Source organism: Artemia sp. Qi Xiang Cuo, chromosome 20 (assembly GCF_049724085.1).
Source record: "Artemia sp. Qi Xiang Cuo chromosome 20, ASM4972408v1, whole genome shotgun sequence".
Classification (NCBI taxonomy): domain Eukaryota; kingdom Metazoa; phylum Arthropoda; class Branchiopoda; order Anostraca; family Artemiidae; genus Artemia; species Artemia sp. Qi Xiang Cuo.
This window is the reverse complement of record NC_142813.1, coordinates 29,512,121-29,528,996: the sequence shown is the minus strand read 5'-3', so window position 1 is coordinate 29,528,996 and position 16,876 is coordinate 29,512,121. Positions and strand designations below refer to the sequence as shown.

At 36.8% G+C, this 16,876-nt stretch overlaps 1 protein-coding gene across 2 annotated transcripts in view; it reads left to right on the top strand.

Annotated features, from left to right (window-relative positions):
* Positions 1–408: 408 nt before the first annotated feature.
* Cpsf6 (cleavage and polyadenylation specificity factor subunit 6) overlaps positions 409–16,876 on the top strand; it is an 89,885-nt gene continuing 73,417 nt past the window's right edge. For both annotated transcript variants that reach the window (XM_089106321.1, XM_089106320.1), the window contains exon 1: positions 409–516. In XM_089106321.1, coding sequence (XP_088962447.1) covers positions 448–516 — 69 coding nt within the window. In that variant the 5' untranslated portion in view covers positions 409–447. The remainder of the gene's footprint in view (positions 517–16,876) is intronic.

Genomic DNA, 16,876 nt, shown 5'->3' with positions numbered 1-16,876 from the left:
CCATCTTTACTAATAATACTACCAAGGTAAGTGACTACTCCTCAAATCCGAACATAAAACATAATATATAATACATTAGAGACACAAGGCTCTTTACTAAGTTACAGGGATGAATCTGAGTGGTGATATTAGGCTACATACCCTTCCAGAACGTCTGAATTTGTACTAATTCCAAGGGTAGAGGGCCAGCAATACAAAAGGGGGCCAAGTTTGGTGGTGCCCTTCTCTCCTTCTCCCTATGAAAATCTGTATCTGCTATACCAAATTTTATGTCATCACTTCTGAGTTGTGTCTAGTTAACAGCGTATTTTGTTAGCCCTAAAAGATGCAAAAACTGTTTTGGTCCTAGAAACTGTTGGGTCTATATGAAGCATTGCAGCGCTATCTAACACCTTCGTTTAGTAACGACTGCTTTGCATCATTATTATTTCAAGAAATTAAATAAAAATGGCTGGATCTAGGGAGGAGAATGATATCGACTTATATGCAGAAGATATTGGAGATGATTTTCCCGAAGTATTCTTTCAACCCCTCTTTTTTAATAAAATTAGATGAGTGGATGTTGGTTTGCTGGATAATAGATTTAGCCAATTAGGAGAGTGAAACTTCCAGGAATAGCCTAGCCTAAACCTCTTTCCAAGATAGGCTAGCAAAAAGTAATTGAACTAGATTTTTACCTATTTTAGTTAGGAAGAAAGTGAATATATTGCTTGATGCCTTTTATTCTCTCATTATTCAACAATTGCATCTGGGGCAAATTCCATTTTGAGCTCTAAAGGACTTTAAACAGCCCATAGGCTAGTCACCAAAGGTTCTAAAGCATAGGCCTATTTCTAATAAAAACCGGCTCATGAGAAAAATTGCTATTTATAGCTTATTCAGGAATAGTAATTATTATATTCTTAGTCTTAATTGTAAAATGTTTGGTAAATTTTTGCAGTTTATAGCCTATTGACTTATGAATAAAGTAAATATAAATATATACTACTTGATGCCTTTTTCTATGCTATTTACAAATATAATAATCATTTTTGTTAGAAATGAATTTTACCCCTGCCCCTAGGCCTATATAGGCTATATCAATTAAGGGTAGGCTATATATTTGCACATTAGGGGGGGGGTTAGGTATGTCCTGAGGCTCATTTTATGGGGGGGGCAATCTGTAAATTTTACCAAATTGCTACCCGATTTATGCCAAATTGTGCAGAAATCAAGAATTTTGCTAAATTTCTGCTAAAATTTTTGCCTTTGTCAAAAATTTTACTGAATGCCAAAAAAGTTGGGGAGGGGATTGAGCCCCTCCCCTTTTGGGATGCCCCTGGGGGGGTTAAAGTTTAAACTTACCTCTCATTTGCATCAGAAATAAACTTTACCTCCACCCCTTAATGTGCAAATATAAACCCTGAATTTGTATATAAAATGTGGCAGTAAAATTCATTTCTGACGAAAATGATTATTTTACTTGGAAAGAGCATAAAAAAAGGCATCAAGTAGTATGTTTACTTTATTTGTAAGTCAATAATATGAACTGCTGAAAATTTACCAAATGCTGTTTTGAAAACGAATTTATGGAATTTTTAAAAAGAGCTAGAATCCCCTCAAAAATGACTTCAGTTTTGCTGTGATGTCATTTTCAAGGGGTTTCCAGCTCTCAAAAATTCTGCAAATTTGTTTTCTTGATACCATTTTCAAAATAACAAAATAGCTCTTTTTGGGAAAGACCACTTTTATTTGGCATTCCAGAAAAATAGCAATGGGTTTTTGGACCATCCCCCTATTTTACTACAGTGTGATTCAATGTGAGGGCAGTTACAAGAACTCTGCCTTCTTTGTCAAAATTGTCAGCATAGATTAAAAATAGGGTCTCTGTTTTGACAAGCAATTGAAAAGAAAAAATTATATTTAATATCTGTGATTTATAGAATCAACATCAAGCAATAAAAGTTACATTTTTAGAATCAGAAGAAAATCAGATTTCTGTTAATATGTGAGTAAAAGTGAAACACTAAAAGGATATAGGCTATACATCAGAATAGGATAATTAGTATTTTCAAAAAGAGGACCTTGTAGATGAGTCAATAAACTAATAATTACCTTAAATTGCAGCTAGGAGCAATCTAAGGATTTCTCCTTGTAGAGCTCTGAAATGATAACTAGTTGTATGCAAGAATCACTGGTGACCAGGTGCTGCTCCATCTTTGATAGCATCCCAATTGAATTTACACTCTTTGGAGGACAACTCAACAACTAGCCTTCGTTTAACAACATAAGCGGATCCAGTAGCAACTGGTTGATTAGATAATTTGCTCCAATTATTCACAATACGTGTAGAAAAGAACTGAGAATAGGCTCTAGAAGTTGTAGACTGCTTGACAAGTTTCAGTTGATGACCTCTAGTTCTTGATTCGGCACTAACAGTAGGGAATAATGCTGGGAGAATGTTAGCCCTCAATAACTTAAAGGCTAAAATAGCATCCCCTCTTATTTCTCCTGTATACAAGTGTAGGGAGATTCAGCTTTGATAGTCTTACAGGGTAGGAAAGCTCTTGCATGCCAGATATCACTTTAGTGGCATGTCTCTGCACATCTTCAAGAATGTTTATATATATTTTAAAATATGGAAAGGCAAGTGACATTCTAACTTCAAGCTTAAGATACACAAGTCCCTTATAAAGAAGACTGATTTACCTTAAACCTTAAATTGCACTTGCTAGCGATAGGACGAATCCTGTGTCCACCAGCTTCAGTGATGATAGTTAATCATCATCTGTGGCGTCCCATATGGTGCACCACGGTTTGTTGAGCCACTCCCTATCCACTCATGACTTGAACGCATCCACACTGGTAGAGGTTACTGTTTTTTCACTAAGGGAGTTCCACAAGCTGACAACTCTATTTGAGAAGAACTTGTTCCTTAGTCTGGTGTTGGCTTGTTTTCGGAAAAGCTTTTGAGAATGACCACGAGTTCTGTTTGAATTGTCCGGTGGAAAAGGCCAGGAATGGTATCCTTTGCATTTAGGAGCTTGTATGCTGTTATCACATCACCTCATTTGTGACAATATGTTAGAGATGGTATTCTAAGCTTACGGAGACGGGATGGATAAGGGACATCATAGAGGTCTCTAATACATTTTGTTGCCCTCCTCTGGACTGATTCTAGAGCTGCTTGGTCTGTCTTATTGATTGGGCATGCAATACACATTCCAAACTCTAGCCTTGGTCGAACTAGACTATTGTATAGCTTGGTCACAACAGTTGGAGATCTGCTAGTGAACATTCTTTTGATTAAGCCAAGAGTCTGATTAGCCTTCACAATAGTTGCTTGTGCATGAATATGAAATTTCAATTCGTCGTCTACCAGGACACCAAGATCTCTCTCTGCGTGGCTGCTGGAAATGGCATTTCGGGACCCATCCCTACAATCCATATGGTACTGAGTGTGTGGGTGAAGAGTCTTGCATGATGCGTTGAATTCAAGCCTCCAAATATTAGTCCAGTGAGTGAATGTATCGAGGTCCAGTTGGATCGACTTAATATTCTCCACTGTGTCTGCATGACGGATAAGTTTTGAGTCATCAGCGTAGAGGCTTACTTTGCTATTAAGGATTTTTGGCACATCATATGTATGTATATATTGAATAAAGTCAGACCCAATATTGTGCCCTGGGGGACACCACTTCCAACAGCAGCCACCTCGGAGAAAAACATCCCTCCATCCTCGCCAAATACTTTAACCGTCTGTTTCCTATCTGTTAAGAACTGCATCACCCACTCAACCACACCACCACTCACCCCAATAGCTTGGAGCTTGATTTGAAGTCTTTTGTTGCAGACTTTGTCAAATGCCTTTGCCAAATCGAGTAGTATGATGTCAACTGGGAACCCCTGGTCTAGAAGATCAGTGATATAATTATAAGAATCAATCAAGTTTGTTTCAACCGACCGACCAGACCTAAAGCCATGCTGACATGATGAGAATAGTTTATTGGTTGTCAAGTGTTTCAGGATCGCTAATAACAATCGCTTCTAGTAGCTTCCCGACTGCAGAGGTGACACTGATTGCGTCCTCTTTGCTGCCACCCTTATGGATGGAGGTTATGTAGCCCGTGCGACAATTATGTAAGATACACTTTTCATCTAGGGATTTCTTAAAAAGCTGAGTGAGTAGGCCTGATAGTTCAACATCCAATTGTTCTGGAAGACTTGGGTGTACACAATTGGGACACACAGACTTATATGGATTCATCTTTTTTAGGCGTGCCTCTACATCTACCCTATTGACTGTAATCGGGGGCATAGGGGTTATGATGGTATATAGTTGGGGGGTCTGGAAGAGGGGCATTATCAGGTGGAGTAAATACAGATGTAAACTGCCTATTTATGGCATTGGGAATTTCTATTGGGTCATCTATTATACTGTCATTCTCTTTAAGTGGTGTAACAGAGTGTCTACTAGGTTTACGGGCTGAGGCATAATTCCAAAAGCGTTTTGGATTTAACTTGCTTGCTGCTGCTACAGCCTCCTCATGCTATTCAAATAACTTTCTGGATAGATTTCTGACTTGATTTCGTGTCTTGGTATATTTTGTGTAGTGGTTCTTATTGTGTATATTCTGTTTATATAGTCTCCAATACCTTTTCTTTTTATTTCTTGCTCTCTTTAATTCTTTGGTCATAATTGGTAGTGTTTTGGGTTTACAAGTCAATCTTAATGCAGTATTTTTCTCTGAGACCTCTAGCAGTATTTTCTTCATCATATTCCACGATTGATCAACATCATTCTCAGTGATAAAGGACCAATCCTGCCCTGCCAACTCTTGCTTCATCAGATGGTAATCTCTATACACATGTTTGGTAAAAACTGATTTTTCTGGATACAGTCTAAGGGAGCATCATATGGCAGCGTGATCACTTGCACCGAAGGGCGGTAGTGGGGCCACATTTAAGAGCGCTTCATGGTTGTTTACTATTACGAGGTCCAGCAATGACGGGGGGTGGCCATCCCGGTGCCGAGTTGGAAAATTTACAGCTTGGCAAAGTGAATAACTAGCTAGACACTCAAGAAATGGTACAACTGATCTCTGTCCAGAATAGCAACACCCATCTATCCATTGGAAGAAAGTTAGGTTAGAATCCCCGACTATGAGAAGGTTTGCTGTCAGCGCAATTTTTCTATCAATTGATTTTACTACTTCTAAAAGGGACCTCTCTAAATTAGGGGAACTCGGACTTCTGTAAATCGTACCAATCTGTATTGGCTCACCAGGTAGGTTTATTGATATCCACACTAGGTAAGGCTCATAATCAGATTCAATATTAATATTTCTTACCTGGAAAGTATCTCAGATGTATAGGACGATTCCCCTTCCTTCCTGCTTTGATAGGTTGCTGATTATTTTGTATCCTAGTATCTTTATCTGTTGTTCTATCAGAGGGATAGTAGTCCTTTTTGCTTTCACTTCACAGAAGACATAAATGTCTGAAGCACCTGATGTAATAACACACTTAATTTCTTGAAACTTTGAAGTTAGACAATCAACGTTGCTGAAAATAACACTAAGGGCACTAATCTTCCCACAGCTTCCACTATCAGAGGGAGTTGATGATCTTTCAGAACTCAGTGAATCAATTGTTTGTCCAGATCTAGCACTGTAAAAACAATCGTCTGACTCCCCGCTAGCAAAAGTATCACTTACATCTAATAACGCACTAGAAGAGAAACTATGTACAGGTTTTGGCAGCCCACTTAGAGTTCCATCTGAGTTGGAGGGGCTGGAGGTAGCAAGTTTTTTTATATGATTTTGCCACCCTGAATCACAATATCCATCTCTCCATTTGCTCACCAAGCTTGGATCTCTTCATATAGCTTGGCTCTTTTAGTCCAGTCTGCTTTGGATACGTCGTTTCTGAACTGAATTCTACCAGTTCCTCTTCTCTTCTTCTTCTATTTAACAGCAGGCGGACTTTTCAGTAAAACTATTTAGCCCTTTTCGTTTTGCTTCACTCTGTGGGCTACAGAGCTACTGGCTTGATTGCCTCATATTTATTAGATATATTCAGATATATTTCAGCAGATCTTTCGACTCTAGGAGTTCGAATATAAGATGATAGATGTCGATTTCTATGCCCTGTGTGCAGGTATAGTTGGCTAGGCTCTTGGCTGATAGTGGGATTTTGTGGTGTTTGAAGTATTTTAACAGTTTACAAAGCAAGGTATGTTGTGCAGACGTCAGCATATTACATTCAAATAGGCAATGGTCAATTGTTTCATTATTCATATTACAATGCCTGCAAAGAGGGGACAGGGGAATTGAACCACTTGAATTAGAAATCTTATATGAGAATGCAAGGAAATTTAGTCCATTTGTTCCAGAACGAATTCTATGATAAATTTTAGAAAGAGACTTATTGGGAAAGGGGGAAAGGATAGGATTAATCTTATTAAAATTAATATCTGATAGCCTCCATTGGTAAATGTCTCTAATTGGGATTGGTCTCCCACTTGGCTGGTCAATATTTATAGCATTTTTTGCTATTTCATCAACCTGATGATTACCACTTATGCCAGAGTGGCTAGGAATGTACTGAAAGTAATTTTTTATGCCACTTGAAGCAAGATTATCAATAATACTGTGACAATGATAAGTGTCAATGTCCAACTTATATTGAGGAGCTGAGGCCAGCAATTCAAGGCTTGATAAAGAGTCGGAATAGATGATAATATTATTCGAATTTTCAATCAAAAATTGGTTTTGCTGAAGGTGTTCTAATGCCATGATTATGGCATTTAACTCAGCAGACATTATAGATAAATTATTAAATAATCTCTCGCCCATTGCAATTTTCAGGTGAGGAAAGAAAATACCACTTGCAACCTTCTCATTCATTTTTGACCCATCAACAAATATTTGGAAGTGATTTTTATAGGTAATTTTGTTAAGTTCTGCAAATTTTTTCTGAACAAAAGCAATTGGGTTTAAATCTTTATTCAATTTTGAAAATTCATTATTTATAATGGGAAATGACCAATTCCATGGAGGGGATTTGGGTAAAGTAGGTGCAATAGACTTAGCTTGTACAGGGAACTTCTTTTGAACATTGGCATACTCAACTGCAATACCTCTATACATGGCTGGATTTCTTAACCAATTATGTAATGTGTGTGAGCTATTTGATTCAATTTTTGTAAGATGTTTTATCAAGAGAAAGCTACGTCTCTCCCTTATTGTTGTTAATCCACTCTCCATAAGCAGAAACTTGGTGCTTGTGGGTTTCCTAAGACCAAATATGAGACGTATTATATCATTTTGTGTTGTTTCAATTTTTTGCATCTGGGTCTTTGCACATGCACCATAGACAATGAGCCCATAGTCAATATGGGGTCTTATATGTGATTTATAAAACTGGAGTAAGGTTTTCTCCTTACAACCCCAGGGTGTGGAAAGAAGTCTTTTTAGTATATTTGCTTTTCTATAACATTTTTTTATTGTGTTTGAAATGTGGAGGTGGAAATTAAGTTTTTGGTCAAGCATGAGACCTAGGTAATTAATATTATTATCTTCTGGAATAGTTGTTTTATTTAGAGTTAGTTTTGAATTAACATGGTTTTGCTTCCGGTGAAATTGGATTATTTTTGACTTGGTGGGCGCAATGGATAAATCTGAATGTTGAGAGAATTTTTCAAACTGGAAAAGTGACTTTTGCAGATTTGACTGTGCTATCTGAAAGGTGTTGCCAGATGACCATAGCAACAGATCATCAGCATATTGTACATTCGTGTGGGGTAGGTTCATGTCCCAGAGATATAGGACAAATAGGAGGCATCTGAGGACTGCTCCCTGAGGTAGGCCTTTGGTTATTGTCTTTTGGGGTGAAGCGGCTGAACCAACATAAACAATGAAACTTTGCACTTCTATGAAGGATTTAACAAATGATACTAGCTTAGGAGGTACTCCAGGGTTTGCAAGTTTATTTAAAAGGATTTGGTGGTTCACATTGTCATATGCTCCTTCAAAATCTAGGAAAGCTGCAACTAGGATACTATTTTTTGAGAAAGATTCATTTATTGCATTTGTTAGCAAAATGAAAGCATCTGTTGAGGAGTGGTATTTCCTGAATCCAGTTTGAGTGTGTGGGATCATGTTATTTTTCTCAATAAACCAGAGGAGTCTGTGATAAATCATTTTCTCCATTATTTTCCCCATCACAGGTGTAATCATTATGGGCCTATAAGACTCAGGGTTATCTTTTGGTTCATTTTTCTTTAGGATTGGTAGGAGGGACGAACATTTCCATATATTGGGGAACCTAGAAGATGCCCAAGCGTGGTTATAACAATTTAGCAGTTCTTGTTTGTATGAAGGTGTGAGATTCTTTATCCATGTAGGGTGTATATTGTCATAGCTGCTGCTAGTTTTGGACCTAATATGATGTATTGCATTATTCAATTCCTGGATTGAAAATGGATTAGTTATATACTCGGATCCTGGGCGTGGTTGGTAACAAAGGTTCATAGGAATTGTGGACAGTTTGCTTTGATTATTTGATGTTAGCTTATTAACAAAAAGAGTTGCAAATAGGTTAGCCTTTTCAATATCATTGTCATAATGGGTATTATTATGTATAAGCTCATACAGGAGTGGGTTGGGGGAAGTCTTTTTTCCACATATGTGGCTTATGACTTTATGTATAATTGGCTCATGCGTTTCTCTGGAGAAATTATTTGCAAAATTATTCCAGTACTTATATTTAGCATCTATTATAGTCCTTTTTAGATTAGATTCTACTTGTAAATTTTTTAGAATGTGTAGTAGGTGATGGTTTTTTTTATGAATTCTGTCCTAGCTGCCTTTTTTATCCTCCATTTATTTAGGCACTCATTTGTCCACCATGCTTTAGGAATGTGTTTAGGGAATGTTTTCTTATGTGTTGTCCTGGGGATAGCATGATTAGCTGTATTTATTAGTAAAGATGTCAATGCTTCAGCATGTGTGTCAACTGTTGTGTTAGAAATGCATGAACTTTGGGTGAAACTTGTAATTTCATCATTTAGCTTATTTTGGAAAATAGACCAATTTGCTTTAGTGTTGATATATTTGGAGGTATGAAATGAAGTTTCGGCAGGTTCATTTAGGGAGCAAACTATAGCAAAGTGGTCTGTACATAGACTATCAATTTTATTTATGTAAATTTTGTTCAAAAAATTTAAAGACACAATTTTTAGATCAATTGTGGAGAATTTGCCACTTTTGGGGTTGAAATATGCATTCAGGTTTTGAGGGGTAGCAACAGCTAATTTATTTTTATTTGAAGTCATATGCTCAATAAATTTACCAGCTTTATTTGCTGGTTTATTCCCCCACAAAAGGCTGTGGGCATTGAAATCACCACAAATAATGATATTTTTTAACATATTAGAATTATTTATATAATTAAAGAAATCCTTGGCATCTGTAGTTTGGCCATTAGGGTTATAAAAGCTTATTATGTAGGTTTTTAAATTATTCAGCCAAACACTTATACCAATTACATCAACATCATTTTCAAAATCTGGAAAATTGATGCCACAAAATTTTATATTATTATTAACTAATAAAGCTACCCCACCTCCTTTTCTCTCTGAAGATCTATCCTTTCTCAGGATAGTATATACCAGAGACTTAATTTGTTGATTTTGTGTTAAATGAGTTTCCTGGAGGCAAGCAATATTAATGGAATTATTATTCATAAATGATATTAGTTCATTTAGCTTATTTTCGTGAGTGATCTTACATTCCATTGGAGTATTGATAAATGCTGTGTTGTTGATTTATTCTTCATATGACTGTGTATCAATGTTCAGCTTTGTTAAAAGTAAAGCAAGATCTTTTTTTGCTTGAATGAGTATATCATCTGGGATGTAGATTTTTGCCAATTCTGCAATAATTTTTATTTTCTGTAGTTGATGTATGTTCATGGCCTGAACTGCATTAAAGTTTAGAATGAATAAGCATATATTTGGGGATTGCATTTTTGGTAGTGCATCCTGTTTGTTGGTTAAGAGATTGATTCCTGGTAGTGTTTCTGGTTTGTTTCTTCTTGGGAGGGGGGGCCAGGCTGGCCTCATCTCACTGGAACAGGAGGCTTGTTGGCTTGATGATTCCTTCTGATAGGGATTTGAGCTAGGGGGCTTAGAAGATGGTGTTTTATATGGGGTGCTTGATGCATTGGGGGCATTTGACTTGGGGGTCTTGGTTGGTTTCATTACAGGCTTTATTTGGTATTGTTGGGCAGCATTTGCTTCCATTGCTGCAAAGAGGTATGGTATGGCCTTCTCTGTTTATATTTGGAGTGTTAGAGCTCTTTTCTTGTATGCAGAGCATAATGATTTATTTGTAGATTCATGTGGGCCTTTGCAATTGATGCATGTAGGCTGAGTGTTGTTGCAAGTTGTCAGCTCTTTAGGATGGAAAGATTTACAATTACTACACTCTTGGAGAATTTCATTGCATTTGTTTGTTGTGTGTCCCAGTTTGAAACACTTCTGACACTGAATAGGCTTAGGTTTGTATTCCTTGTGTGGTTTGGTTTGCCCAAATAGGAATAATTTTTCTGGGATATCAATTTTATCCTTTAGTGTGAATAAGAAAGATCTAGTAGTTTTAATGCCATTAGAGTTAGGTTTTCCAAGTTGGGTAACATCCTCAACTGGGATTGTTTCCAGCCCTATCTGAGAGCCCTTCTTTTAACTCCTGAGTAGACATCTCTGGGGGAACATTATAAACTACTATTTTTGTTGGTGATTGTTTTGGGTTCCAATTAGATGCAATAATTGGGGTATTCAAAAGGGATTTAAGGTTAATTATTGTATCTGCTGATTTCTGATCTTCTACAGCTATTAGTAGAGATCCATCACAGTTAATGTTAAGAGAGAACATTGATTTTAGCAATTTAAAAATTGCAACTCTTATTGCAGTGATCATTTTTATTTCCAAGGGGGTAGTGGGAGTAATTTTAAGTTAATTTCCTAAGTTTTTGGAGGGAGATTATTGGGCAGGGAGGGGGGAAATGCTTTTAGTTGGGGGAGATTTTTTTCCTTTTTTTAGAACTTCTAGAGAGGACCTCTTGAAACCCATTATCATCGTTTCTGGTTACATTAGCCCCTACACTTATCATTGTCCTATTTTCCGAATTGGAGCTATCATTAGAACTTTGAGATAGGATGCTTGACCAGCCAGGATGGGTATCTTTCACTATGACACTTTCACTGGAATTTGATTTGGGATCTGGGGGGACTTTTTTTTTTGGAGGACTTCTAATCATTGCCTATTGGAAAAAACTTTAAAACACAAAAATAAAACTAAAAACAAGAAGGGAAAATAGATGATATCAAACCGTCTGCACTATACTATGGGGAGGATAAACACCACAGTATAGCCCTGAGGATGACTTGAGCAGAATTGGTTTGGTACAACTGCTGATTAGAAGAGATAATAATCACAAGAAAATATATTTCGATTTTCTTATAAGGTTGCTGTTGCTGTTCCTCTCTTTTCATATGACTTCTGGAGAATTTTTTTCTTTGTTTCAAGGTTGACAACAGAAAAAATGATAGGTGAGTTTGAGCTAGTTTGGTTATTTGGGTTAGCTAAGCGACGAGGATTTATGACGGATATATTTGGGAGGCTATACTCTTGGGACAAATACTGCTGGATAAACTGTCCGTCGTCTGGTTTTGCCGGCACTCCAAACACAACAAGGTTCAGTTTACGTCTCTGTCTGTCTCTATCTTCGACTATTAACTGCTTCATTTTGTTCTCTAAGTCGCTATCAAGATCGCTTTTTAAAGCCTGTACCTGCGAGACTACAAGACTATTCAGCAAGTCCTGGTCGACGGCGGCGCCAGACATTTGCTCGAAGGTATCTATCCGTGTTTCAATGGCTTGAAATCTACGATCCATGTCTTTGATCACTTCACGCTTAAACTCACTAAAAGACATTTTGATGGCATCTTTTATTTTCACATCAAGATCCTGAATGACTGCTAGGGCCGTTTGAAGCAGTTCAAGGGATTTGGTGATAGCATGTTGGATATTTAATGCATTTAGTCTTGCTTGTTTGTCACCTTTACACATAGGACAATGCCACTCACATCTGATACGCCTTGTCATCTTTGTTAAGAGAGCATACTCCGGCTCAGTCATTTTAAGACAATCTATACAAAGCCATCGATTGCAACCATCACAATTCATCGCACCTGATTCTTCATCTAAATTACAAAGCTGCACACTGATCAGGTCCTTTTTTTGGACTCGTGCAAGGTCGTTTCGGCGGCATTTTTACAAGTATAGGATGAATAGTGCACTGTGGTTTCACTCTATCGGCGCCAAATTTAAAAAAGCGGGATCACGTGAAAAATGTTCTGGAACATCAATGTTTACAAACAAACTTCACAGGTGTGTAACTTGTTGATGTTAAGAATGCTAAATTTATTGCCTTGACAATTTTCGAGGTAGACAGAATGTGGGAAGTGCAATACTCAAATCACCTATTCCCAGCAGTTTAAGGATTAAAATACTGCGGGTACCCATTTGGCCTCTAGTTTTTTTGCTATTGTTCCCTACTTCAAAAATTATCGACCGAAAATACGCAAAAATAGACAAGCCAACGTTCTCAATAGGGTTTTCAATATTTAGCATTTGTAAACTGTCCTCTGTTGCTGGCTGCAAATTCGGACAAAGGAGAAGGACACTGAATTCAGCCTGGCCTTATTCGAGAAAACCTTACTCCAGTTTTATAAATCACATATAAGACCCCATATTGACTATGGGCTCATTGTCTATGGTGCATATGCAAAGACCCAGATGCAAAAAATTGAAACAACACAAAATGATATAATACGTCTCATATTTGGTCTTAGGAAACCCACAAGCACCAAGTTTCTGCTTATGGAGAGTGGATTAACAACAATAAGGGAGAGACGTAGCTTTCTCTTGATAAAACATCTTACAAAAATTGAATCAAATAGCTCACACACATTACATAATTGGTTAAAAAATCCAGCCATGTATAGAGGTATTGCAGATGAGTATGCCAATATTCAAAAGAAGTTCCCTGTACCAGCAAAGTCTATTGCACCTACTTTCCCCCAATCCCCTCCATGGAATTGGTCATTTCCCATAATAAATACTGAATTTTCAAAATGGAATAAAGATTTAACCCCCATTGCTTTTGTCCAGAAAAAATTTGCAGAACTTAATACAATTACCTATAAAAATCACTTCCAAATATTTGTTGATGGGTCAAAAATGGATGAGAAAGTTGCAAGTGGTGTTTTCCTTCCTCACCTGAAAATTGCAATGGGCAAGAGATTATTTAATAATTTATCTATAATGTCTGCTGAGTTAAATGCCATAATCATGGCATTAGAACACCTTAAGCAAAACCAACCTTTGATTGAAAATTCGAATAATATTATCATCTATTCCGACTCTTTATCAAGCCTTGAGTTGCTGGCCTCAGCTCCTCAATATAAGTTGGACATTGACACTTATCATTGTCTCAGTATTATTGATAATCTTGCTTCAAGTGGAATAAAAACTTACTTTCAGTACATTCCTAGCCACTCTGGCATAAGTGGTAATCATCAGGTTGATGAAATAGCAAAAAATTCTATAAATATTGACCAGCCAAGTGGGAGACCAATCCCAATTAGAGATATTTACCGATGGAGGCTATCAGATATTAATTTTAATAAGATTAATCCTATCCTTTCCCCCTTTCCCAATAAGTATCTTTCTAAAATTTATCATAGAATTCGTTCTGGAACAAATGGACTAAATTTCCTTGCATTCTCATATAAGCTTTCTAATTCAAGTGGTTCAATTCCCCTGTCCCCTCTTTGCAGGCACTGTAATATGAATAATGAAACAATTGACCATTGCCTATTTGAATGTAATATGCTGACGTCTGCACAACATACCTTGCTTTGTAAACTGTTAAAATACTTCAAACACCACAAAATCCCACTATCAGCCAAGAGCCTAGCCAACTGTACCTGCACACAGAGCATAGAAATCGACATCTATCATCTTATATTTGAACTCCTAGAGTCGAAAGATCTGCTGAAAGATATCTGAATATATCTAATAAATATGAGGCAATCAAGCCAGTAGCTCTGTAGCCCACAGAGTGAAGCAAAAGGAAAAGGGCTAAATAGTTATACTGAAAAGCCCGCCTGCTGTTAAATAGAAGAAGAAGAAGATTATTTACAAACATTTCTTTCTTGATTATTTCTTGATTATTATCGCTTCTAATCAGTAGTTGTGCCAAACCTATCCTGCTCAAGTCATCCTCAGGGCTATACTGTGGTGTTTATCCTTCCCATAGTATAGTGCAGACGGTTTGATATCATATATTTTCCATTCTTATTTTAGTTTTATATTTGTGCTTAAAGCTTTTTCCAATAGGCAATGTTCAGAAGTCCTCCAAAAAAAAACATACCCCCAGATCCCAAATAAAATTCCATAGTGAAAGATACCCATCCTGGCTGGTCAAGCACATTATCTGTAAGTTCTAATGATGGCTCCGATTCGGAGAATAGGACAATGATAACTGTAGGTCCTAATGCAACCATAAATGATGATAATGGGTTTCAAGAGGTCCTATTTAGAAGCTCTAAAAAAAAGGAAAAAAATCTCCCCAATTAAAAGCATTTCCCCTCTCCCTGCCCAATATCCTCCCTCCAAAAACTTACGAATTTACCTTAAAATTACACCCACTACCCCCTTTGAAATAAAAATGATCACTGCAATAAGAGTTGCAATTTTTAAATTGCTAAAATCAATGTTCTCTCTTAACATTAACCGTGATGGATCTCTGCCTATAGCTGTAGAAGATCAGAAATCAGCAGATACAATAATTAACCTTAAATCCCTTCTGAATATCCCAATTATTGCATCTAATTGGAACCCAAAACAATCACCAACAAAAATTGTAGTTTACAATGTTCCCCCAGAGATATCTACTCAGGAGTTAAAAGAAGGCCTCTCAGATAGGGCTGGAAATACAATCCCAGTTGAGGATGTTACCCAACTTGGAAAACCTAACTCTACTGGCATAAAAACTAGTAGATTCTTCTTATTCACACTAAAGGATAAAATTGATATCCCAGAAAAATTATTCCTATCTGGGCAAATCAAACCACACAAGGAATACAAACCTAAGCCTATTCAGTGTCAGAAGTGTTTCAAACTGGGACACACGACAAACAAATGCAATGAAATTCTCCAAGAGTGTAGTAATTGTAAATCTTTCCATCCTAAAGAGCTGACAACTTGCAAAAACACCCAGCCTACATGCATCAATTGCAAAGGTCCACATGAATCTACAAATAAATCATTATGCCCTGCATACAAGAAAAGAGCTCTAACACTCCAAATATCAACAGAGAAGGCCATCCCATACCCCTTTGCAGCAATGGAAGCAAAGGCTGCCCAACAATACCAAATAAAGCCTGTAATGAAACCAACCAAAACCCCCAAGTCAAATGCCCCAAATGCATCAAGCACCCCATATAAAACAACATCTTCTAAGCCCCCTAGCTCAAATCCCTATCAGAAGGAATCACCAAGCCAGCAAGCCTCGTTTTCCGGTGAGATGAGGCCAGCCTGGCCCTCCCTCCCAAGAAGAAACAAACCAGAAACACTACCAGGAATCAATCCCTTAACCACCAAACAGGATGCACTACCAAAAATGCAATCCCCAAATATATGCTTATTCATTCTAAACTGTAATGCAGTTCAGGCCATGAACATACATCAACTACAGAAAATAAAAATTATTGCAGAATTGGCAAAAATCTACATCCCAGATGATATGCTCATTCAAGCAAAAAAAGATCTTGCTTTACTTTTAACAAAGCTGAACATTGATACACAGTCATATGAAGAATAAATCAACAACACAACATTTATCAATATTCCAATGGAATGTAAGATCACTGACAGAAAATAAGCTAAATGAACTAATATCATTTATGAATAATAATTCCATTAATATTGCTTGCCTCCAGGAAACTCATTTAACCCAAAATCAACAAATTAAGTCTCTGGGATACACTATCCTGAGAAAGGATAGATCTTCAGAGAGAAAAGGAGGTGGTGTAGCTTTATTAGTTAATAATAATATAAAATTTTGTGGCATCAATTTTCCAGATTTTGAAAATGATGTTGATGTAATTGGTATAAGTGTTTGGCTGAATAATTTAAAAACATACATAATAAGCTTTTATAACCCTAATGGCCAAACTTCAGATGCCAAGGATTTCTTTAATTATATAAATAATTCTAATATGCTAAAAAACATCATTATTTGGGGTGATTTCAATGCCCACAGCCTTTTGTGGGGGAATAAACCAGCAAATAAAGCTGGTAAATTTATTGAGCATATGACTTCAAATAATAATGAATTAGCTGTTGCTACCCCTCCAAACCTAAATACATATTTCAACCCCAAAAGTGTCAAATTCTCCACAATTGACCTACAAATTGTGTCTTTAAATTTTTTGAACAAAATTTACATAAATAAAATTGATAGTCTATGTACAGACCACTTTGCCATAGTTTGCTACCTAAATGAACCTGCTGAAACTTCATCTCATACCTCCAAATATATCAACACTAAAGCAAATTGGTCTATTTTCCAAAATAAGCTAAATGATGAAATTAAAAGTTTCACCCAAAGTTCATGCATTTCTAACACAACAGTTGACACACATGCTGAAGCCTTGACATCTTTACTAATCAATACAGCTAATCATGCTATCCCCAGGACAACACCTAAGAAAACATTCCCTAAACAAATTCCTAAAGCATGGTGGACAAATGAGTGCCAAAAT